Source organism: Thunnus maccoyii, chromosome 19 (genome assembly GCF_910596095.1).
Source record: "Thunnus maccoyii chromosome 19, fThuMac1.1, whole genome shotgun sequence".
Taxonomy (NCBI): Eukaryota; Metazoa; Chordata; class Actinopteri; order Scombriformes; family Scombridae; genus Thunnus; species Thunnus maccoyii.
Window position 1 is genome coordinate 5,153,716 of NC_056551.1, and position 26,061 is coordinate 5,179,776.

The window sequence follows — 26,061 nt, forward strand, 5'->3', positions numbered from 1 at the left end:
TAAAAACGAATCCACTTTATCTTTTCAAGCTGTATAATTGTAGAAAAGACATACTTGTTTTTTGTAATCTTTGTAAATTGTTTTGCTTGCTGTTAGCTCATTCATCAGAGGCTAAGAGCTAAATATTTTTCTCAGGACTTGGTGGAGACCAAACCAGAGGTAAAAGGAGGTGAATATGATAATATTGCTAGTATGTGTGCACTCCATGTGAAAATTGTTAATTGTTGCTAACATGTTAGCCATAGCTAATATGTAATATGTCAGGGTCTGTCTGCTTTTTTGGAGTTCTTGTAGCCAAAAAAAGATGATGCAGCTTTAAATAAAGGTTATAAAAAGAACATTCACAATCACATTAGCCAAAGTCTGGCTAATCAGTCCCAGCAGTGCTAATTCACAATCACATTAGCCAAAGTCTGGCAACAGTCCTTTCAACTCATGTCTACCACAAACTGACGATGTTAATCCTCTAATGACGTCAGTAGACTGTGATACATAGTGTTTTATAATCTAATTTAGCATATAAATAATGATTTTCTGGACCACTGTGTGTTGCTTCTAAAGGGTTAATTGTAAGTCGGAGAGTGACGATTTGTTTTGCTGTTTGAATCCTCCATACACGTGAGTGCGCGGCGGAAGACGGAGGAGCCTCCTCCCTGTCGGCCTTCAGGAGGGGCTGAAGGTGACTCTCCTCTCGGCGGGGATGCAGAGGGAACTGCTGGGGGTCCGTCCGGCCCGCTACACGGTTCTTCTCCGGGAAATAGCGACACACCTCTGCACGGGCTTTAAACATTAACCAAACCTTTGACCCTGCAGCGTCTGAGTGGGTCGTTTTCTTGTCTATAGAGGACACAACAGCAACCATAAAGGAGGGGGTGTCTCTCTGTCTGTCTGTGCATGCATGTGTTCTGCACCGTACGGGCGGAAAAAGCGCCCAAGATCCGCAGGGAGCATTTTTCCCATCAGTAAAGGGGCGCAGACGGAGCCGGAGCGCCGGGAGAGCACGGAGGGAGCTGTGGACTGCAGCAGGATGGTGAGTATAATGAAAAAGGACAAATAATTAGTGCTGATGATTCGTGTTAACCGTAGTCCTGCACCAAGGGACAGGTTATTGTATTCACCAGATGCGACTTTATGTGCAGGTGCAACAGTGGCGCAAATGAGACAAGCAAAGCTGTGCTGTGTTTTGTTGGGTTTTTTTTTAGTCCAAGATGCATGCATATCAGGCTTAACAAAGGTAGTGACGGTTTTATTTATCCAGACTGTGCAGGAATTCAACACGCTCGTAGCGTTGTACCGGGAGCAGGTCATATGCGTCGGGGAGATCTCCGCCGACTGTCCGTCTCTGCGGGCTCAGATGCAGCACACGCGGGCCAAAGGATGCTCCATGGCCCGGGCTGCGCACCAGGATCTCGCCGTCATTTCTGTTTCAGGGTAAGAAGGATATATCATTTTTTTTCCTCCATCAACTGAAATCATGTTAACTGTTCACACACTTTAACCTCTTGAACCCCGATTCTCCCGTGAAAAAGCGTTAAAAAAATCTTCACACGGTATGACAGAACTGCACATCTGATTGTTCCAGCATGTAATGCCTAAAACAATAATGAAAATAATATTTAGATGGTATTTTTTAAAACAAATTACAAAAACAACATAAAAGACCATTATTCGTAAATAACAAGATAAGAAGACAGGAAAAGTCTGTTATCTAAAAACTTGAGTAAAATAAACTGACTTCCATGAAGCCACTGGTTTCCATTCATTTCTGTACAATTTATATGTGGTGTTTAATGTCCAAACTCGTACCTTCAAGCATGCCTGCAAAACTGCAGGACTGCTCTGTTTTTGCAAATCAGTTCACACTCTGAACTTTGGAAATCGTGGTGTGGAAATAAACTCACAGTTACTTCTGTAATGTAACTTTTAGCAGCATTAAGTTCACTGTGTTCCAGTGTCAAGTTTCAAGTGTCTACAAGGTAATTTTCTATTTATGCAATGAATGCCAACTAGTGGAAAAACACATTCGCCTTCACTGATTGTATCTCTTTCTCTCTGTCTTCCTCTTCCCCCTCCTCTCTCTCTCTCTCTCTCACCCCTCCTCCTCCTCACGCTGCAGTCCAGAGGACGGAGAGATCCACCCTGAGATCTGTCGGCTCTTCATCCAGCTGCAGTGCTGCCTGGAGATGTTCATAACAGAGATGCTGAAATCCATGTGCCTGCTGGGGGTGCTGCAGCTTCACAGAAAAAGTACCATCACAATGACAATGTTATGATGTCACACAACACTTAAAGAAACGATCAAGAAAATACAAACACAGTAAAAGAGCCACATGTTATTTTTAAAGCCAGTTTCATGATTTTTTTAAGACTAATATTTTGAAACTTTCTTGAAATAAATCAATTTTTAAACAAAATCACATGAACAAAATTTAAGTAATCTGGAAAGCATCACATACCATGAAGAACATGGGTCTAGCCAACTCAGTCTGTTCAGTTTTGAAAATGCATGTCACTGGAAAAATCTGCCCGTCAGTAAGAAAGAAGAAACATATCCAGTAAAAATCTTTTAAATAGTCCTTTTTTACAGCAGCTATTTTGACATGTTACAGTGGGAAAAGCAAAGGGTCAAACAATAAAAGCTGCTTCAGTTTCAGGGTCCTGGTATTGTGCATGCTGGCTAACTGTCATGTCAGTGCTGGAATTCAAGGCTGTACCTCAGGACTTTCCAGGTGGTTATCCAGCCTGCAACAACCTGCTTTTAAGCCTGTTTCTACACTCTTAAGAACACACACAGTAGAACCAAAAACAACCATCTCCTTGTCAAGTAGCTTCTCCAAAAGTCTTTTCTGCTGTTGTGCTATTGCAATTCCTTCTGGAGGACTTTTTAATTTCAATTTCCAATGCTGTGTGTACTTCTAAATACATGCATTCATGCATTATGTATTCAAATCTCTTAGCATTGCACATGAAAAGCCTTTCTGAAGTGTGTATGGAAGTCTGATAATGCACTAAAGTATGCAGTTGTAAATCTTTTTCAAATGCATTTCAGACAGGTAAACAAAATGCTTTTCAAATCTATTTCACTACTTGTTTTCTACTTGAATTAGATAAGGTTTGACTTGAAAGCATCTTCAAACTGCATTTTGAACACCCACACAATCAAAATGAAACCATAAAAGCTCTGCTGTTGTAAGATGTTGTAGATCAGATAGGTTGAACCACACACTGTAGAAACAGCAGAGGGCAGCAGAGAGCTGTTATCATGGCCAATGTGTACAGGAAGGTTTGGGGTCCATTTTCATTATGTTTTTAAATAAAAAAATATAAAAATGAAATTAAAACAACAGTTGTTAGATTGATAGAAGGGACAGTTTTCTGTTAATTTGTTTGTTTAAATTTTCAGTGAACATTTCTGACAGTCCCTGGACATTTAAAAAAATCATTCACTTTTTTAAAAGATAAGTTATAAGCTAACTAAAGACCTTGGTTCATAAAATTGATCACAAAACAGATGATATTTTTGAAATACTGCATGATGAACACCAGAATTTTCTGTTTTATAGAAAGAAATCATCCATTGCCTTACAGCCGTTGTAGTTGTTGTTAGTGTTTGCACCGTCTTTGTTGACCACGGCTCAGTGCTGCTGTCTCTGTTCGGACCTGAAAGGAACGGACTCGGAGCCGAAGGTGGACTTCAGGGTAGATGAAAGCTCGGATGTTCCCATCCTAGAGGACCGATCCTCCTCTTCCATAGACTTCCCTCATGAGCAGTGGCTGGTGGGAACCGATATTGAAAACATAGAGAGGTACACTGACTGCACCTGCTTTTTAAAAATTCTTTCTTACACTGTTTTTGATGGAGATATAAACTGTTTGTTATACTGTTGTTAATTCAGAATAATGAATCTGAACTGCAAATAATCTGCTGATTCAGCGTTTCTTTGTCCTCACAGAGATATGCGAGAGATGCGAAACCTACTCAGCAAACTCAGGGACACGATGCCTTTGCCACTGAAAAACCAAGGTGTGTGATGTTTGTGATAGGTTGAGAGGCCTTTTGCAGCACTTTTTATCTTGGATAAAATGTGAAGGTGTTCAATTTTTACTACAGTAGTAGATACTCATTTATCTTTTAATGTGTTTTTTTTAGTACTGATGAAAGAATCCCTTTATGAGAACTAGAAGTTAGTACAGTGATTCCTAACCTGAGGGTCTTGACCCCCCAAGCGGTTGTGAGATCAATTTAAGTGGTCATCAGATGATTACAGGGGTATTACAAGGAATTATGAAAGAGTACAGCACCAAATGATGTTTATTTTCAGATGTTAATCTTTGTGATGGAAACACTCCACAATTAGGAGTGTGTCATATTATGTTGTTTGTGGTAATACAGGGTAGCTGTAGGTCTTCGAAGTGTTAAAAAACAAAATTTAGGCCTTTGAAGGTATTAAAAAGTGTAAAGTTTCATTCACTAGTGGGGTTGTTGTGACACTGGATTATGCTGCAGGAAGCTTTTAAATCCTTTTTTTGTGGAACATCAATCAGCACCATCACATCATCAGCAAACATTGTCACTTCAGCACATCACTCCTGATGGGCAAGTGTCAATTTTAGCAAAAGCTTAAATGAACTTAATTGAAGTGAAATCATGTTTTAATGGGTAGTTTTGTACTTTGCAAGATATAATGATAATATTTTAAGGCCACTCCTAAGCAGAATGACATGATGGTATTTATAAAGTGTTGTTTGTTGCAGATGACAGCAGCTTGTTGAATCTGACTCCTGACCCGCTGATCAGACAGAGGAAGAGACGCTTCCCTGGACTCTGCTGCATGGTGTCTGGCTGAGAGTCTGAAGCCGTATATAGCACTGGACTTTTATTTTATTTTGTGACATGTATTGATTAAGAGATTCATTAATCTTATTTCCTTTTAGTCTTTATTTATATACAGTATTTTTGTCTTATCAGACGACTTTCCATGTTATCTGAATTAATAGTCTTGTAGTATCTGTTATCTTATTCTATCCAATTTGTCTTTTTTTGCCTTTTTGGTCATTTGGTTCTGCAACTTGATCCTTTCGGGGATGTTTTGTTATGTACAGTTTTCGGGCTTGGAAAGAGTTTGAGTTTGGTTATTTTTCTCTTGTAGATAATAGACACCAATCACCAATCTTTATCTTACACATAAGGTCATTTCCCTCCTAATCTTCCTGTCATTTTATATAATTAAGGAGAATTAAAATGTACATATTTGGGCTATGCACAGGCATTTTCAGTTTTCAGGTGTCTCACTGTGCTTGTGTCAAGCCTCCATGTCTGAATGTGTATGTGTCACAACGTGAGATGTTTAAGTCCGAACAACCTCCAGATGTATTTCATTTTTAACATCGCTCGGCAGAGGTTCTTGTCGGGTGAGTCTCTGCTTACCTGTGTAGTGTGACACCTTGTAGACAAAGCAATTAATCTGCAGTGTTATGATGCATACACATAACTGGCTCCTATAACTCATACATTTCTCTATAGAAAAAAAGGATTTTGAACTTATTCAACAGCGTGTGTAGAAAAGAAACTTTCCAGATAAGTAAAAGCTGTTTAAAAACTTTGCCTAAACCCTTTTAGATGTTTTCAGCAGATTGTCAGGCCTTCAGTTTTCACCCCCATAGTGTTGATGATGCACAATGGTATCGGTCAGTGAGTGTATTCAGTACTTTGGTATGGAATGAGATACCTCAACAACTACTGTCCAGATTACTATGACATTTGATTGGGCCAGAGGGTGCTTTCTAATGATTTGATCCACTGACCTTTACTGTTGCAGCAGCTAAACATCAAATTGTTGCCATGGGTATTCATGGTCCCCAGAAGATGATTACTAATAACTTAAGTGACCTCCTGACCTTCCCTCTAGCATCACCATCAGGCAAAATCTTCTGTTTATACCCAGAAGATATCAAAATCTAAAATACTATCATCTAGAAAATAGCAAAATGGGAAGATTTGACATGGAAAAGGACCAATCACAAGCCTGCTCCCCAGAGGATAAACCTCTTCATTTCAGTGATCTCATGACTTCTCCTCTAACGCCACCCTCAGGACATCCTTAATATATTTAGCTCCACTACCATACTGGTAGTGGAGCTAAATATGAGACAAATATGAGACAAAACATTTTGAGAATTAAGTTGAAACACTTCGAGAAAACTGCCATAATAATAATATAAGACAAAATTCATAATATTACAAGAAAAACTAATATTGTGAGAATACAATCTTACCATATGACAATTTGGCTTTTTCTTGTATTATCATGTCTCTTTCTTGTAAATTTACAGCTTTTATTTTGTAATATTTTGACTTTTTTTCCCTCAAAATATTATGACTTGGTTTTAAGATTAATATTTATTTTTTTAACAGTCGCCCTGATACTTTGTTTTTAAGACTAGCTAAATAATCACAGTATTCTTTGTATCCAGCACTACACTGGGGTGTAATGGTTGTTGCAGCCTATAGGGGACACTAGTAGGCTTTTAGTCTTTTCCACTGTGTATCATGCTATTAGCAGTCTTCCCTGAAAAAGCACATTTTTAACTTTTATCTTCTGTTCTCCATCACAAGGGCTTTGCAGGTGCTCCACACATACAGAAAACACCTACAGAGGAGGAATAATTGGAGTCGGATTGGATTTAATTACAGCTAATTTGAACAGTTTTCCTATATCATTTGAACTGTGTTAATGCATCACCTCACACACAAAAAAACTAAAGTTCGCTTGTGAGGGTCTTCATCTGAAGCATTCTAATAGAGCCATTATCCCACTGAAAGTGCAATGTACTGTATGAACATTTGTAAACTTGTGTTTGTGAAGAACTCTGAACGTGTTTTCTTTCTTTAATGTAAAGTGGTGATGTCTAAATGGCTAAATTCTTTGTTTTGGCATGTATATGACTCTGACTAGAATTTGTGTAGTTTGTGTGTCCTGCAATGTAGAGAATCCAGAGCTAAACTTATGTACAGCTTAGGACATTTTATAATGTGAATAAAGTTTTATATGCAAATAAGATGAATAAAAAATGTCTTTAACTTAAAGTTCAACTACACTTATTTGCTTTCTTTCTGAGAGTGAGATGAGAAGATTGATACTACTTTCAAACAAGATCAATATCAATCTTCTTGTGTGTGTACCCATCAGAGGCCCTGTCAGAACTGGACTTTTTATCCAATTTCAAGCCACTTTTTTTCACAATACTCTCTTTTGGTTGTTTTTAATTATATCTTTTAACAGAATAAAGGATTTTAGTCATTGGAAGAGGATTTTAAGTTGTTTCTAAGAACTGTTATTTACTAAGGGATCTGGCAGACGCTCTGTCACAAATTTACATTTTATCCAGTTTTAAGCCATAATTTTATAATACACTTTTTAGATCCTTGTCGTTTTTACATATGTTTTAACCAGGTAAAAGATTTTAGCCATTGAACATTTGGATCTGAAGTAAATCGAGTGATTGAAAGACATGTATGCCCGCCTGATATCATTACTAAACTGTCCGGATTCTCATTCATCTCAGTGGGCCTGTACTGGTAAGTTTCCCTCCGTGGATGAACTAAACCTGCTCTTATCTCTGCACAGGCCAAGATAACGCTGTAGAATCCTGTTTGTGGAGTCCCCATGTGTAAGTTTTTACCCTGTATCTCTGCAATCAGTAGCTAAACCTATAGTAGCTGGGCTTCAACACACACTACACCTTTGCTGCCATAACCATTTCCTCTGTTTCTCAGCTATCATCTGACTCCAGCATGCCACCAATCACCTCTTCATCCGGATGTGACCGCTGCCTTCATCTGACCTGAGCCATCGTGGAGCTGGAATGAGTTTATGAGGCAGCTGGATCAAGTAGGTCTATCTGCAGCATCTACACCACACCCACTTGGTAGGTTTAGGCATGAGGAGGATGGCTAGGGGTCAGGTGTGTGTGTTGTGTGTAAAGTGGGCATGTCATGCTGGATTTTGATTGTCTGGCAGGTTTCAGAGTGAGTTGAAATCAGTTTGGCTTCACCGAGTGGAACATCCAGCATCATAAAGCTGGTTAAGAACACATTCACATAGTTGAGAACTCACATTTGCACAGAGGTGGAAGAAGTATTCAGATCCTTTACTGCAGTAAAAATACCAATACAGCAATGTAAATACTCCATTACAAGTAAAAGTCCTGCATGAAAAATCCTACTACAGTAAAAGTACATAAGTATTATGATCTTGATGTAGTTAAAGTATTGCAGTAAAAGTAGTGGTTTGGTCCCTCTGACTGATATATTATATATGACATCATTAGATTATTAATAGTGAAGCATCAGTGTTAGAGCAGCATGTTACTGTTGTAGCTGCTGGAGGTGGAGCTAGTTTACACTACTTTATATACAGTTAGCTAGTTTAGTCCAGTGGTTCCCATTTGAACATTTATTGAAATGAAACCATGTGAAAAGTTTAGAGGGAAAAAAAATTCACTAATTGGTGGAGCTGTTAACAACTCAGATATCTGAAATATGACCCCGATTACACTGCTTTTTTTGGTCAAATCTTCTGAAAAGTAACTAAAGCTGTCAAATAAATGTAGTGGAGTAGAAAGTATAATATTTCGCTCCAAAATGTAGTGGAGTGGAAGTATAAAGGAGCATGACATGGAAATACTCAAGTACAAGTACCTCAAAATTGTACAATAGAGTGAATGTACTTAGTTACTTTCCACCACTGAATATAAAGATTGATTTCTGGTTTTCAGACATGTAATATGAGTAAAACCAGAAGTGACATTTTGAATGAATCCAATTTTCCTACATGACAATTTCTACACAAAGCAAATTTTGCTTCATATTTGTCATTAACTACAGACTCAAACATTCAGACTGTTTCCTCACAAAACAAGAAATTCCGAAGACATAAAAACTCCAAAACAGCATTTTTATACAGTTTAACTGGTTTTATTTTTCCATATTTCATTGAAGTTTCTGTTGAGATTGTTGCTGTACATTAAACAGAAACAGATCTCTGCTTCACAAAGAATGGAAGGAGACATGTCGTTCTTCATCCAGACTCACTGAGTTTTCAGGATGAACCCAAACATGAACTTTCAGACAGAAATGACTCATTTTCTTTATTATTATGTTAGATGAGCATGCAGGTTATTGAGAAACATTTATGATCTGTTGGTGTAGTTATCATAATTTAACTGTCACCATAAAGAGTTAAATACTTAGAAATAGAAATGAATATAAAATAGGTGCACTTAGAGAAAATGTAAAGTTTCTAATTGTTACTGATGAAAGCAGAAAACATGTCAGTCAACTATGAAGGAAAAGTAAAATATTGCAGAGTGTTTACTGAAGCTCCTCTGAATATTGTTGCAGATTTAACGAACACGACTCAGGTTTCAGCTTCAGTCTGAAAAGCTGTTCTGAGTTTTTAAACCATCAGGAGTCGCTGTGTGTTCATGTTGTGCTTAAAGTGATGTAACTCCAACACTGTTGGTCTGAATCCTCTGACAAACTATAAACTCATTTTGTTTATGATCAAACTGTTTTCAGTCTCTGAACAATCAAATTTAAACTAAACAGAGGAAATAAATTGATAATGAAAATAACTGTTAGTTTCCCTGCTGTCACAAGTGAAGTGTGAAGTCTCACCTGCAGCAGGTAAACAAACATCAGAATAGAACATGTTCTGTTCATCATGTCTTTTTCCAGCTGTCTTCACACTGCCGACAGCAAACTGCTGGGAGAAAACAAAACAGACGTAACAATCAGTTTCATAGTGTGATAAATGTGCAAACTGATATTTACTTTGTTACCTGCTGAGTGGAGTCAGGTGATAAACTACAGAATTTATTCCACTGATTAGTCAACGTTCATTCTCCATCATGAAGTTCAGTTACATAAAAATCATCTCAAAGTCCACTCGCATTGGGGAAACAACAGATGTGACTTTTCTTGGTCTTGACAAGCTGCAGCATTTATTAACTGACACACTGTAGTCTGTACATTTACTGCCAGACTGACAACCTGCCGCTAACCTTTTCCTCTGCTCCGCTCGCATTCACTGTCACTTTTCTGCTGCTCGCTCAACTACCTCAACACATTTTACATACTGCCATAATCCTTAAAAAAGGAGATACTCTACCTAGGCAATGACACAGGTTGACTCACGTCATGGAACAGTGCTGCACAGAGGATCCCAAACGCTATTGATTTCTGAATGAATTGATTCTGGCATTTAGAAAAAAAATAAATTTTTTTGGCCTGGTGGCTGTCTGGGCCTGTACTACTATAGGGGAAACACTGTCTTTTCCTTTTTGCCCTTTACTTATCCAGACCCAGAAATGACCAAAATCAAATTCCACACTTTTCCATACTGTAGGAACCTGGAGTTCAGTGATCAGCTGTTTGTGTGTCATGTTTCCTCAGTGATTAATCAGCTGTTCTGGGATCAGCTAAACGCTATGCAAGTCTTTGTCACAGCGCCCCCGCTCTGAGAACAGACTGCTGAGGGGGAGCGCTACAATTCGGCCTTTTGTTTACATCATCTCCCAGCAGCCACTGTGGGTTACTAACCCCGCCCACTGTGTGACATCACAACCACAAACAGCTGATTCATCGGTCAGGTTTAAAGAACAGTGATGAACAGTATGAGGGTAGTGAGTTAGTGTTATGACCTCACCAGCACTGCAGACATGTGATTGGTTGTTCAGATGTGATGACACCACCGCGTTGGTGGTCTGACTTCAATGATGACAGAGCATCATCTCCACAGGGTCACAGGTTCTGTCAGGAGCCAATCAGAGAGCAGAGTGTGAGCAGGTCAACGTTTATCAGTGATTAAAGTTCCTTTTTAACCCGCCGGCTGCCTGGATCAGAATACGCTTCAGTCCGGTTTTGTCACGGCCCCCCCCTCTGTGAACATACTGCTGAGGGCGGGGCTTCAGTCGGCCTTTTATTTCATCACTTCCAGACAGGACGACAGGTGTGCTCATCAAAAATAAAAACCACAGCAAGGACCTGATAATAACCAGATACCTGAATCCACATTAAGGTTTGCAGCTTTATATAAAAACAGATGTGACCTTGGATCAGCTGTTTCTAATTGATGTCAACATGAATCTTTCCTGGTTGAATCGTCAGAACAAAAGATGAATAACTGTGCCAGAAAATATCTGGTTCTTTAGTAAAAACTCGTTACGAAAAAAAGTTACGAGACTGTGGACAAAGATTTCAGGGTAGAAGTTAACTATGACTCCCATGGTGCATTTCATTTCTAATGGCAGGCAGAAGCTAAAGATTAAATTTATTTCTCGACCTGCAGATTAAAATCAGTTCACTTAAATTTCTGGCTCACTGAGTGAATTCAGAAACCATAGCAACAATGGGTGTTGTAGTATTCACAGACTGAAACAAAGTGTCAGAATATACATCTATAGGTCACATTATCCAGTAGAGTCTCGAGCAGTAATGCAGTAATATTACTTTTCCAGTAACATTGTAAGGGATTACAGTTTGAAACTCAGTAATCACATTACAGTTACTTTTACACTGGGGGGCAGCATGCTTGCTGTCTTACATAGGTTATTAGAGTAACTTCTGACTAATAACTAAAGTAATGTAATTAGTTTTACAGTAAGTAATGTAAGAAACTCACCTCAGCCACCACCAATGTGTAGCATCCACCTGGGTGATGCACGGCAGCCATTTTGTGCCAAAACGCTGACCACACATCAGCGTGAGGTGGAGAGGGAGGGAATCATTGAGCCAGTTACACTGCGGGATGATTAGGTGGCCAGATGGAGGGAGCCAGATTGGGTCTGATCACAGGTCCAGGTGCACCTGAGGATGAAACAGGACAGAAACTATAAATACTTACAGGAAGCATTTAACGCGAGAATAGACTTCGACACAACACAGGATAGAAAAAAAATCAAAATTATCTGATTCCAGCTTCTTTACTGTGAATATTTTCTGGTTTCTTTACTCCTCTATGACAGTAGACTCATTATCTTTGGACTGTGAACAAAACAGACATTTTAGGACGTCATCTCGGGCTTTGGGAAACATTGTTCCACGTTTTTCACCATTTTCTGACATCTTAAAGATCCAAACAACTAATCGATTGATGGCCGCAGCTCTAATCGGAATCGTTACAGCACAGAAAGACTGTGAAAGTTCACTTTTACCTTCATCACAATCTGAACACAACAGCAACTGGCCGTTTTTGCTGACGCGTGTGTACTACTTTCGCGCTCAAACTGCCTCCTTGTTACCAAATATTCCCGCCACAAGGAGCGTCTTTATTCGGGAGCGGTTTACTCCGGACCCAGGCTCACCGATTACAGACCGGAGAGGTAATAGACTGGAAACGTGCCGGAGAGATACCGGCTGGTCTGGGAGTTAGCAGCTTAGCGGGAGATAATAGATGCTGCGGCAGAAACATGAAATAGAACCGTTGAACTTTACCTGAAATGACCCGAACACGTTGTTCTGTTTCTACCTCCATCATCTGCTGCTCTCCGCTGCTTGTTTTTCACGTGAACAACCGCCATGTGTCTTTATAGGAACCAACGACCAATCACAGTTAGCTCCTTTTCTTCTTCTGGTGTTTTTTTGTGGGTTTAGCAAACTTCACAGCAGCTTTACCGCCACCGTGTGGACTGGAGTACCAGCCTTTTAAATCATGTAAAAGGTTTTATTATGTTAATTATTATTATTGTTAGGATTATTATTTCTTCACCATGCACTTTAGTATATATATTTTTAAATATATGTTTAAATTAAATACAAAACAGGTTTTCTTTGAGGAGATAAAAAAGTGTACATACGTAGTAAAAAAAAAAAAAAGGAATATACACAGCAATGTGCTTTACATTGGACACAACACATTATTTCTTACCCTGAAAAAATTCAGTAGAGTCCGAAATCTTATCAAACACATGTGTCTCCTATGTCTAGGTCTCCTATGTAAGATCAGTCTCTCCAGGTGTGTTAATTATTATACTTATGGATTATTTGTAATCTTATATGTTGTCCTTCTTAATATTAATAATAATGAGTTACTAGGTGCTTCACAAAATACAATACCATAAAATATAGGCCCATAAATAGCGAACATAGAGAAATAAAACAAAAAATTCAAAACATGATACATAGAAAATGCAATAAAAAAGGGATTTCAAGAAGTGGTCAAACATGGAGAGATAAAACAAAATATAAAAAGAATAACACTTGTGGTGTACTCCTTACTGAAATCTTCCAACTCCGAAGTTACTTTCATTCACTTTAAAGGACCACAGCAGTGTTTAAATTCCTCTACTACAGCTTCTTTATACTTTCTATTTTTTCTACCATCCACTGGCTTCCATCCTTTGAAGAACATGTAAAACCACTGCTTTGGGCCTTTATATAGACAATCATGTATCTAACTCATGTTACACACCTCAGTGGTCACCTGTCTGAGCTCTTATCAAAACTGAATGCATTCCCACCAGGTGTTTGGACTTAATATTCAGTGTCAAGTTGTTAAATGTAAGCTGCACATTGGTTAACTTCACATGAACATATATTTATAGTTTTAGTCATAAAACACCTTACACATAACACAGTTTTTCACATATTCACCAGGAAAACTAAGCAACAACAGCACACAGATTCAAAATATACTGTGGACATAAAACATGGACGTGCAGAAACACAAACAAACAAAAAAAATTTAAACAACAAATAAAAGAAAGTATTCTACCTGAAGTTGAAGTATGACAGGACAAAAACACTGAAGGTTAAAGTAAATTATTTCCATAATAATCCTAGCCTGCCCCGAATCCTGATGACTAAGACTGTTGTGCCCCTGCAACATTACTGACTGAATGTTGTAACCTGCAGATAAAGTAGATACTCATTTTACAAGTTCTACATCTTTATGTAAATAATAGATACATTCACCCATCTCTACTTCTTCAGTTTCATTACATTTAATAACATAAAAACATAAAAGTTTTTACACAACAATTTAAAAAAATTGTAATAAATTCTGAGGATCTCACATCATCTGGTAAACTGCTCCCACGTTTAGCTTCCACACACTGAAAGGATTCAGATCCAAAACTGCCATATCTTTGTATTCTGACAGAAGTTTGACCATGCCTAGTATTATAATTGTGCTGGTTTCTGGTACGCTAAAAACATCTGGAAATGGTCTGGTGCCAATGTGGAGGAGAGACTGAAAACATTATTAGTTGGATGAATGCAGAATCAGCAGGTGGAGTCCGAGCAAGCTTCCGTAATGACCAATCACATGAGCTCTTCTCATCCCCTTTAAACACAGCAACAGGTGAAAAGGGGGAGAGAGGCTGCGTGAGAGCGAGAAAAGAGTTCACCTCTGTGTAGCAGAAACGTACATACGGTAATAGCATCAATGATTGCCACTTCCCATTTCATTTGGCCAGTTCTGAGGGGTGCACCTGATGGTTCATTAGTATTTGCTTCTTGTGACACTGAGCCATCAATAATGTTGTCACCACCACCTGTGGTCTATTCATCTGATGGGGTCCCTAATGAAAAATCATTTGGAAATACGTGTTTGTGGTGTTCAGACATTTATGGTGGTCTATCGTATCAATAAATTGGTGTTTTGCTGTGATGTTTGGAGACTACCAAACTTACCATTATGCTGAATATATGTACAGTTTTTGTCTATGGACTGACACTTGAATTGGTGATGGCTACCAAACACCGAATTGTTGAAGTGACACTAAATTAAGGTTGTTGCTCTTGGTGGAGAGTCACAGCAGTGTGGGTCTGTCACAGGCAGACACATGTAGCACAAGTTGCTGCTCATAGTTCAGTCAGTCAACAAGTTAAGCCTTGTAAAGTCAGTGTGGGTGAGGGTTGTGGGGAGCACCCCCTCCTGCTGACAGAAAGCTAACCAGATCAGTACTTTAATTTGAGTGTCAGTGCTGTCTTCTGGAGAGCCACAAGGGTTACAATTACTCTCCCACTATCCCATTCATCTGCAACAGTTTAGGGGTCAGTTTAGGGGTTTCTTTTCAAATCACTGCCAAAAATTCTTACATTATAAAGTTTCCCATGAATTTTTGCACAACCCCTCCTCATGGAGCAGTAGATATGATTTAGCCCATGATGAGCCCCACTATTATGCTGGTATGTCATTATGTTTTCTGCTCTTTGCATCATATTTCCTTTTTCTCTAACCAGCACCTTATTTTTTGTAACTGAACTTCCATTTCTTTCTAATGTCTTATAAACATGAGTAGAAATTGCCAAGTCAACCGAGTCAAATGTTTTGTAACCAGTGGGGTTTTACACTAATACACATAGATAGACAAAATAACAAAAACACATATGCAATCCTCAAGGACTGAGGTGTTCATTCAACTATTTCTTGGGTTATGTTATTATTGTACATAGATGCATTATTACTGTAAGGTATTTATGCTCATCCCTTATATAGGATGAGAAAACTAACTTGAACTCAATTTCTCTCTGACACTGTCTCCAAAGAGTGCAATGTACTAAACATACAAATACTTCTTTCATAAATATAGTATTTATTGTGGGCTACTCTACTGGTTTGCATTATATTGCTTATGTATTGTTGTATTTTTTTTTTTAAAAAGTTGGTTTTGTCAGTCTTTACTCTAATTATTTGATAGAACAATTACTAATATAAAGTTGTTTTTCTTACCTGCATTTAGCCCAATGGTACACAATACAAAGTAGCTGTTGCTGTGGTAACAGCTAATGAGGATCCAAATAAATAAACATTGCTTAAACAATTTTGTCTGAAAAAATACCTCCAGCTTTTTTCTAAAATTTAATCTCAGACTAGTTAAAAGAAATCACACTTAACACGGTGACAATGAGGAAAATACTGATTCAATTCATCTCTGGGGTGCTCTAAAATCTACGTTTTTTATTAAAAGAACATCATCGAACAGTTATATAAAATAACACAAATAACATAACAGCTCAGATAACTACACAATGCAAAGACAATGATTCAAACAAGATGCAACTATGTGGTTTCAGCAATAACAGCAACCATAGCAACCACCATAGCAACGATAGAAAGCCTGCAAAAATCTTTGTATTAACTAACAAAATAAACATCATATACATTCATTGAACAAAGATTATGAAAATAAAATGCACATTTCTCGCTATGTTGCTATGTTATCAAAATGAATTTTAATGTTGAAACTATCTTAAAATATTGCATTTTCCACTGAGAATAAAAGGAATGGCAGCCATTTTTTTTGTTTTTCGTAGAAAGAAACTTGAAAGTCATGTGACAGCAAATGCCTGATAACAAGCCTTCTGTGCCTACTGGACTCCATCAACACTGGCTCACTGAAATAAATGGGTGATAACAGTCTCCTTGGTTTAGCAGGCCCCTACTAGCCCATATATTTGGGACAGATGTCGCCTATTCAATAGGCTGATAACAGTCAAATCGGGTGATTTTGTAACACTACATACATGTTTTCTTTTCTTATCCCCAAAGCCTTGGAAAAAGGATATTTACTTATCAATAACTCATCAAACAATTAGTGCTGTTGTTCAATGGGTGTAATATATGTCAAATCTAATATGGAGTTGACTACAGCCTTTACATTTCTGTCTATACATATAAGTTTCAGTTACAATGTTGCAATTTTACAAATAGTCTGAATACATTTATGTGCTTTTTACAACATGGACCAAAACGATGTATTGATTGATTTCAGTGTCAGATTGAGCAAAAAAACTTGGATAACTAAACAACGTGCGGAAATAAAAGTTTTCTCCCCCTCAGTGTCTCTAACTGTCAAATCTCAAACATAAAACATCTGGTGTACGTCTCTGAAGCTGGGAAACTCCAGAGCTCTTTACTTCCCGTAACAGTGAGGGACACGAGGGTTATGTAAGGACTACTATGTGCTCTGATTATTGTTATTAGATAAAAAGGTCATTTTTAATTGAGATATTTTTGAACACAGATTGGGCAACTTAAGTCCAAAACCAACTGGATTCCCCTGAGACATCCCAGAGGCAGGTTTATATTCCAGCTGTCAACTCTGACATAAACCTCGAGTCAGATTCAGCTCCGCCTGCAGCGCAGACTCAATTTACTGAGAGGAGTCTCAACTGTTCACATATACACTCTAACACAGGAGTGACTGAATTATATGCTTCCATCTGTTGAGGAAGACATCAGTACATGTGGTAAGTCAGATTTTGCTTCATATGCATGTGTTAAGCATGTGAATTTAGCAATGAACACTATTTGAAAAAAGTGTAAAAATTATATGATGCAGAAACAAAAATGTAATGTATAATTTAGAATGCTGACTTAAAACTGCACCATAACATTTAGTCGCTTTGTGTTATTTTATTTCTTCATTCTGTTTTGTCTTTGCAGTGTTAAATGCCTTTTTATAAATTAGATAAACAACTTTGAATTCACTCTGTTTATGAAATGTGTTCAACCTAAAACTTGCCTAAAACAACATTTTATGTGCATCAAAAGTGAAGTTTTCAAATATAGTCCAAATGTAAAACATATATTACCTAAAAAAAAAAACAAATACTGTATTTGTCTAACTGAATAAAAGAAATCATTGACTCTGGCCTGGCCATTGATTCAGAAACCAGTCTGATCTCCTCTGATGGCTCCTTCCAAACGCTTGGTCCTGCTGCTACAGCTCGTCAGCTGGGTATCAGGTAGTCTGGCCTGTTTCTGTGACAGATACCCCTGGGGATCCTGGACTGCCTGCACCATGACCTGCAACCATGGTACACAACAAAGACACAGGTGGGACTCGCAGCACAGAGAGTTGAACAAGCCACGCACCCATCCACCATCCCGAACTCCACATTCTTACTTTCCACCTTGGCAGGTACAGGACATAATATTTCATTTGTTGACACTGAACGTAAATCGTGAGGTGAAGAATCATCCAATATAGACGTAATTCCTTGGGATACTGAGCTGGAATGTTACCACCAAAATTCACAACCTCCTTCAATTCGTCAAGAGACCTCCACGGGCTCTGGGAAAACATTAGATTGAAAACTCAGGTTCTAAATTGATATCTGGAGCTCATATCTGTTCATTTTCATTTTTACTTTGAAAACAAACCAAAAAAAAAAACAAAAACAGATGGATAATTTGATACATGAACACCCTTAGAGGGGCTTTGATGCTTAATCAGCAGCTCATTTGGGTTTTCTCTATTACTGTAATATTTCACAAGAGGACCTTGTGTGTAAACTTTGGCGGTCAGTATCTCTGAGTACATTAGCTCTGTTAAGTTTCATATGCATAGGGACATAAATTATATCCAGTTACAGTCGAAATCACATTTTAAAATAGTTCCAGGTAAAGATAATGCAAACAGTATGTATGTAAAAATGATTTTCATACTTTTTTGACAGGGGTATTCGGTATGAGGAATATTACTGGAAGAACAGCTGCGCTCAACTGTGTAAGAATCATGACCGCAGAGCCTGCAACGAGCAGGCCTGTCCAATCAACTGCCAGCTGACAGACTTTGGGCCATGGTCTGACTGCTCGCCATGCGCCAAGAAACAGGCAAGAAGCACACAAATTACATTACAAAACCCTGACATATGCACTCACATATTCCCTCTCTTATCTGTACCTGAGTTCCACACGACAGTCTACATCTGAGCAGTTCTGGAAAAGTGACAAAATGAAAAAGATTTTTGAATGTGCAGTTGATGGACACTATTATCCCAAAATGAAATGCAATTGCAAGGAAGAATCTACTTGGAGAACAAAAGTATTGAATCTTCCGAAAAAACATCCAAGCACATGATGTTTTAATTTTAAAAACATGGTGCGATAGAATATCCACAAAAAGAGTAAAGTAAGAAGAAAATAAGAATGAGAACTAAGAAATGTTTGACTCAGTCTCTCTCTCTCTCTCTCTCATGCTGTTGCCATAGCTGCGGACCCGGTCTGTGGTGAGGCCGTCCCAGTTTGGTGGTTCAGCCTGCAGCGTGGAGCTGACAGAGGAGAGGCCTTGTTATCCCTCCACAGAGTGCAAGTTACCACCAATTGACTGCAGAGACGACTTTAAGTGTGATAATGGTAAGTAGTGTTTTTTAATAATTATAATATATGATATAATAATAATCATAACTTCCCAGCTGACTGACACCTTTTCAGTCACTTTTTCAATCTCACATTTTATCATCTAAATAAAACCAACATCCTCTCTGCTGCAGGACGCTGCATCAACTCGACGCTAACATGCAACAGACAGAACGACTGTGAAGATAACTCTGATGAGAGGGACTGTGAAGACTTCAAAATTGTGTGTCCAGCGGATAAGAGACCGTCCCCCGGGACTGACCTGGTGGGAAACGGGTAAGCTGAAAGTCAAAAGGTCACTGCTGAGTTTACAGCTTTAATTTTAATGTGAACTGCCCCACATTCCTCCCTGCTGTGTTCTTAAATTAAATTCCTTCCTGTCAAGTGTTCCTGGGTCATGTTTCTCCTCTTAAAAACACAGAATGTTTGTTAGTACGTCTTGCACTTTTACAGTGATTGTGATATTCTTTTGTGTTGCTGAGCTTTGCTGTACCACTGCTGCAAAGACAAGGATACAATAGTGTTTGTTAGAACCTGACCGATACTGGATTTTTTGAAGATGTTCCCAAATTCAATACTTGAGAATAATAAAAACTGAATCACATAAGTGAGTATTTCTCTTTTCATGTCTGGGATTTCTGGATATTGGCCAATAATATGGGCCTGCATTATTGTTCCTGCAAAGCTGACGAAATTTGACTTGTCACTGATTTGTGTCTGAAGGTTTGATGCTCTAGCAGAGGAGCCGAGGGGAGCAGTGCTGAACAACATGTTTATGGGAGGAAGTTGCATCATCAAGAGGCCTGCGAGCACACTGCTCTACCACCGAATCCCTCACAACTTTGAGACCTTTGACATTAAGGTAGCATTATTGTTTGTAATATTTGCTATGTATAGCCCTTCTGTAAAGCTACACTGGTTCATGCACATCTTAGACTGAATCGACCAACCAAAGCTTTCTAGGAGTAATAATGGGGATGTCATCTTCCTGGAAAAATAGAGACAGAAAATTTTTACAAAAAAATGGCAACAAGTGTGATTGAGATTTGAATTAACCAGTACTAAAAGTGGGCCAGTACTCACCGGTACACAATACCAGCACTTCTACATTTTACTCTTGTGTGTGAATGACTTTTTCTGGAGCACCTTCACTTCTCATGAGCTGCTGGTTATCCAATAAGTCCTTTCCTGATTAGGTTCTCTGTGCAATTCATTATAGTCCTAACTAAACTACATTACCCAGACAAGTGGGCTCATCTGTGTCTCCTTCTGCCTGCCTGCTTTTCTCTTTAGTGGCTAAAGGTGTACAGTACATTAGTTATGTTACACTCATGTTAGCCTAGCTTCCAAAAGGCAATGCAAAGAGAACACAAACAGAGCCACGATAACACAAGTAGAGTTTCAAATCCTCAACCAGTGTAGACCAGTAGCAGCCTAATTAAGCTAACGTTAGCACTACTCCTAGCAGCAAGCTTGCTGATGTAGCATCAACAAAAGCACCCGCTACAGCTATTTCTACAACAATGACAAAGTTAACAGTAACATTTCGACACTTTGAACAGTTTGACTGTGAAGCAAATGCTGCATTTTATTTTATTTTACCCTCACGAAGCGATGGCTACCAACTGATGATAGTCATGAGGGCTGTGCAGACACTTTGCACGAGGGCGTACGTGTCCCCAACATATCTCCCTTTTTTAAGTAAATGTAAATTTTCTTTTGAATAAATTTGTATTGTGAACATCAATATAATATTATAGTATATTTAGTCACTTTATAAATTATAAATGCAGCAGTTTTTTTTTTTTTTATGACTTTGGGCACTAGAAATGACAACTCTTAAATTTGCATATTTCTTTGATTGTCATGAAAAATGTCATGCTACAGATTGCTTGGATAAAACAAAACAAAGCAGAAATCAGCTTACATTAATGAAGAAAAATGAATTGACCATTTGTTTGGCTCTTTGAAAGAATGGCTTGGGCAAAAAAGGTCTTTTTGAAACTGCCACAAGTAGCAGCAATTCATCAGCAAAACATCAGTCGTTTTCACATCCTACACACAGAGGCTTTAATGAAAACATTCATCAGTTGTTTGCACTTGGGTGGCATCATAGATAGACACTTCAGGACAAGGCCCATTTAGTTTTGTAGTTGCTGTTCTTGTTGTTATAAATCTTGTGTTACAAATGTGGTTCTGGTTGTAAAGGTTGGACAACTTGAGGACTTCAGCACCGAGCTGCAGCCGCTGCACACCGAATCCATCACTTTGAAGAGATCACAGTCATCTGCAAGCGGCCGAGATAAGTCTAACTTCCTCTATCTCATCCTCTTCTTCAACCAGAATTCAAATACGCAAGTCAGCTCTAACAAGGAAGCTTTTGAAGCTTCAAAGAAAAAGGTGAGCACACACACATGCACACATAGACATTAACTTTACATTAATTTCCTGGAGACTTACCCAAACCCTAACCTTTCATAAACTTTAAAGTAAGCCTTCACCCTAAATTCAATGATTTATGTCCATACTGTACACACAACATGATGAATACCCGCCACGTACACACACACACACACACACACAGACACACACATGCATCTGTTCACATGCACACAGAGTGTACGAGTGTGTTTTATTGAAATATGTCTGTCTGTGTGTGTTTGCTTTCTTGGAAAAAAAAAATCTGCAGTTATCTTCAGATATTCTAAATGGTGCCTGAAACAAGTCAAATATTTACAGATCTTTTTCTTTGTTTGGGTTTTTTTCAGGAAATGCATAACCTTTTTCTTCACTTTTTGTCAAAACATAATTTTCATGATTAAAAGTGCACCAGAATTTGCTAAATGCTAAAGTATCATTCAATAAAATGAATACTAAGTTGTTAGAACAGTGTTCCAGAGGGTGGTGCTTTTCAGTTAATTTAATAATTTATTGATTAATTGTATACAAATGAGGATAAGTACATTGTGAATGTTTCATGTTTCGTGGAGACTAGAGAATTCATCCATACTGAATCCATCTTCTTTATGACTAAATTGCCAGACTGAAGCCTGGTTGGTGTCTTGCTACTTGCCAACAAACTAGTTTCCCTTCTTCTTAGCAACAGTCATTTCCTATCTTTCCCACCGTAGGACTCCTCATTTTTCCGGGTGCACCAGGTTCTTCCTGTGTCCACATTCAAGGTGAGGGACCCAAGGGACCTCGCCCTGTCAGGGCCTTTCCTCCAGTTCCTCCATGCTCTTCCCCTCGACTACAACTATCCCCTCTACAGGGACATCTTCCAGCGCTTCGGGACACACTACTACAGTTCAGGGACACTGGGAGGCCACTATGACCTGCTGTACCAGTATGACCGCGAGGAGCTCACCACTTCAGGTACAAAAGCAGAACCTAGTGGACAAGAATGACAGAATGACACTCTGGGACACAAACCAAACCGTTATATTGTTAACTGTCAGCCTAAAGGTAAAATATCACAAAAAATCTAAGAATGATGCTTTTGGTGGAAAGATTTGGTTCACAGGCCGTGTTCAACTGACAATTGCATTCAGTCAAAAAACTCAGCCTCTATTCATTTCAATGAGGCCACTACATTGGCACAATGCAGAGGCTCTAGCAAGAATCATAATAATCTAATATTTTTTCTGATATAAAACAGATGTTATTTTGCAAGCATATTTTGGAAAAGTTCAGTTGAAGATCCCCTCGACATATGTTTTACGACATCTAAAAACACTCTGCCTTGAAAGGAAACTTGTGTCTCAGATGGTTTTTCCACACAAAAAGTTAAATTACAAATTATTAAAATGACATCTCCTTCTCTGTCATTGAAAATTCCAGAATCTGTGAATATGCAAATAATTTCCATTTCAAATTTAATGTCTCTATATCACTGAAAAGTCCATTCTCAGTGTTTGTGCACTGGAGGCTTTAAGTTTCCACATCACACTTGTGTAAGTTGCATACTGGACCATGACTGGCTTCCAAACAAGCTGTAATGTCACAAATCATGCTCGTATGTACACGCCTTTAACTCTGATTTAAAGTGAACACAACAAAACTTTCTTCATCAGCAGATGAATGTGAAAACAAACAACAAAACAAAACAACAGAGTGAAGCTCAATATTTAAATATTTTAAATAATGTTCCCTCACCTCCACTGTGACTTCAGCACTCCATACCACGTGTCATTTGTCACATTCACTACAGCGGGGATAAAATTAAAACATTAACATTAACATTGTGCCTTTTATCTAGCAGCAGGTTGTCTTTTTAGGGGTTCAAGCCCAAAGGGCTGAAATTGTTTTTGTGCCGTTTTATTATTTTTCTTCTTCAGAAATGTTTTTGCAAATTCCCGTGAGATAGTTAATACAAGAGACATTAGATTTTTCACATTATTGGAAGTTGTGTGCAAGTGCTGCCCAATAAATATGACCCCAATCGGCCTGATGGTGGCGCTATAACAATGAACTTTACATTTTGGCCTATAACTTTTGAACTGTAAGTCTCACAAACAAGATTCTTTTTTCCTGGATTCTGTGGGTCCAAGTGACAAGTCTAGACAGGTTTTCCATCATTCTGAATTAAAAAAAACAACATATTTTTGACATCTCCTCCTAAACTTGCAGGCCCAATTGCTACCAAAATTTCTGTGGATTGTTATTGGACCAAGCTTATCAAAAGTTGCATAAATCTTGTTGATATCTTATTTAGTTTTCAAGATATTGACCACTGAACTTCAAAAAGGCTTGTCTCAGCACGTAAATAGACCAAAGTCAACAACCATTGGACCAATCATCACAAGACTTGCAGGATATGTCCACATAAGTACCTGAAACACACCCTGAAAGTTTCATTCAAATCAACCACTAGAGGGCGCTACAAATGCAAAAAAAAAAAATGAGTGCGGCATAATACAAATCAGACTATAAATCAGAAATTGTTTGTCCAATCATTGCAAAACTCGCAGAATATGTTTCATAACAATGTTGAACCATGTGTGTAAAAGAGTCTCAAATTTGGCCATAAACATTTGGCCAAACATCACCAAACTTGGTGGATATTTTAATTATACATATACATACATATGTATGGATGTATATGTATAATTATAACATGAATATAACATGATATTCATGTTACAAGAGCATTTTTGGAAGGTTGATTTCAGATCCTAAAATGGAAAGGCTGTTGAGCAAAAACTAATAATATTGTTAAATGCCACAATGTTCTAGCAAATTCTTTTTAAAAATCTCACATTAAAATATTAAAATAAGGGCAAAATCATAAAATGGGTTTAAAAGACACAGGACATTCCTCAGAAGTTTGGGTTGTAAAACTGTTGGATCGCAAGAAACCCCAAATCAGTGAACAGTCATTGAACAAACAGAATTAGACAGAAAAGTAGTTTACCTGTTATAATTGAATATGACCAATTTACAGGAGGAACCATATAATTGCATCTAAAGTTTTTTGTCAGTTCCTTTGTTTCCACATCATGATGCTTCACATTGTTCCTCTCCAACAGGTGATACAGAGGAGCACGTCGAAGGCTGCCTGAGCAAAGACACCGCCTGGACCATCGTCCTCTACACCGAAATCAGCAGTGTAACCAGATGCAATAACAACAAGATGACTGAGAAATATCAAGGTTTCTTCTCAAATCTGCCAGGAAGCCCTTTTTTTCTTTCCCTAATTCTGAAGAAAACACTAATTATCACCATTTTCTTTCCTTCATTCACATTTGTTTTTCCCAGGCTCGTACATTCAGTCAGCAGAGAAGTCTTTCTCTCAGGTGAAAGGAGGTCGAACTAGAGAGGCGGCAGCTCTGGCCTGGGAGAGGCAGGGACCCGCCCCAGACCGAACGTCCTACAAGAACTGGGCCAAGTCTGTCCTCGACAACCCTGCTGTGGTCGATTACAAGGTTGAATCTAGAGCTCTTCACTCAAACATCACAGAAACATCTTCAGTCTGAACAAAATGACTCCATGCAGAACGCTCAAATCAAAGTTAAAGGTCGACAAAAAAGCTGCTGTTGTGTTCATGTGTGTGTGTGTATTTGTCCAGCTGTTGCCCCTCATTGATCTGGTCCGGGGGATCCCCTGTGCTGCCACGAAGAGGAGGCACCTGAGGAAGGCCCTGCTGCAGTACCTGGAGGAGTTTGACACCTGCAAGTGTGCTCCCTGCCCCAACAACGCCAGGCCAGTTCTCTCCGGCACAGAGTGCAAGTGTGTTTGCCAGACCGGCACATTTGGTGCAAACTGTGAGACACGGGCTCCAGACTACACTTCAGGTACACGGTGACTGCTGCAGAACACAATATGTTCTGTGTTCAGGTGGTTTAAGTCATGAGAATACTACTGATTGGTGATGAATGAGAAAAGGTTAGGGTAAACAACAAAATAGATATCAGCCTCATAGAGTGGCGACCATACAATTACAATTTTAACTTTGACTAACCAGGTGTTTGATGTGTGATTTCCACAGAGGAGGTGGATGGTTACTGGAGCTGCTGGGGGCCGTGGAGTCACTGTGGAGCTTCCATGAAGAGACATCGGACGAGGCGGTGCGATAACCCAGCTCCCCTGAGAGGAGGTCAACCTTGCAAGGGTCCTGAAAGAGACGAGGAGTCGTGTCACATCTCCCTCTTCGAAAAGTAGGAGAAGCTATTTGCTTAAAATAGCAACAAATAATCCATGTTCATTTACTGAAATATGATAAATAATATCTAGATAGAGTCATGACAGTTTTTATGTCTTTACAGTAATTTATGAGTTATACATGCCCATTGGAAAAAAAAAAATTCAATGTTTTTTTTTAAAACCAAGTACTTTAACTCAACTTTGCATGCTGATCAAATTTTTAAAAATTGACATTTTCAACATTATCACTGTTTTTACAATGATATGT

The 26,061-nt window shown here is 38.5% G+C and overlaps 1 protein-coding gene and 1 long non-coding RNA gene across 6 annotated transcripts in view; one reads left to right on the forward strand and one right to left on the reverse strand.

Moving 5' to 3' along the window:
• The first annotated feature begins 18 nt into the window (after positions 1 to 18).
• The window catches only part of c6 (complement component 6), a 29,365-nt gene continuing 3,322 nt past the window's right edge, over positions 19 to 26,061 (forward strand). Inside the window, exons 1-16 of one of the 3 annotated variants that reach the window (XM_042394407.1) lie at positions 19 to 1,030; positions 1,259 to 1,431; positions 2,117 to 2,247; positions 3,668 to 3,806; positions 17,580 to 17,593; positions 17,735 to 17,846; positions 18,470 to 18,626; positions 19,004 to 19,148; positions 19,286 to 19,427; positions 19,875 to 20,013; positions 21,360 to 21,551; positions 22,283 to 22,526; positions 24,680 to 24,802; positions 24,909 to 25,075; positions 25,219 to 25,444; positions 25,639 to 25,807. In XM_042394407.1, coding sequence (XP_042250341.1) covers positions 899 to 1,030; positions 1,259 to 1,431; positions 2,117 to 2,247; positions 3,668 to 3,806; positions 17,580 to 17,593; positions 17,735 to 17,846; positions 18,470 to 18,626; positions 19,004 to 19,148; positions 19,286 to 19,427; positions 19,875 to 20,013; positions 21,360 to 21,551; positions 22,283 to 22,526; positions 24,680 to 24,802; positions 24,909 to 25,075; positions 25,219 to 25,444; positions 25,639 to 25,807 — 2,405 coding nt within the window. In that variant the 5' untranslated portion in view covers positions 19 to 898. Of the gene's footprint in view, positions 1,031 to 1,258; positions 1,432 to 2,116; positions 2,248 to 3,667; positions 3,807 to 16,263; positions 17,258 to 17,579; positions 17,594 to 17,679; positions 17,847 to 18,469; positions 18,627 to 19,003; positions 19,149 to 19,285; positions 19,428 to 19,874; positions 20,014 to 21,359; positions 21,552 to 22,282; positions 22,527 to 24,679; positions 24,803 to 24,908; positions 25,076 to 25,218; positions 25,445 to 25,638; positions 25,808 to 26,061 lie in introns of those variants that run through there. The other 2 variants (XM_042394405.1, XM_042394406.1) reach the window with 2 other exon arrangements.
• On the reverse strand, positions 8,963 to 12,602 carry LOC121885204. 3 transcript variants are annotated; one of them, XR_006092496.1, is made up of 5 exons: positions 12,497 to 12,602; positions 11,685 to 11,869; positions 10,710 to 10,813; positions 9,680 to 9,764; positions 8,963 to 9,123 (listed from the first exon to the last, which is right to left on the reverse strand). It is a non-coding gene; the product is annotated as an uncharacterized LOC121885204 (long non-coding RNA). The 3 variants fall into 3 exon arrangements; XR_006092495.1 differs by having other exon boundaries at positions 8,964 to 9,093; positions 9,680 to 9,767; XR_006092494.1 differs by having other exon boundaries at positions 8,964 to 9,123; positions 9,680 to 9,767.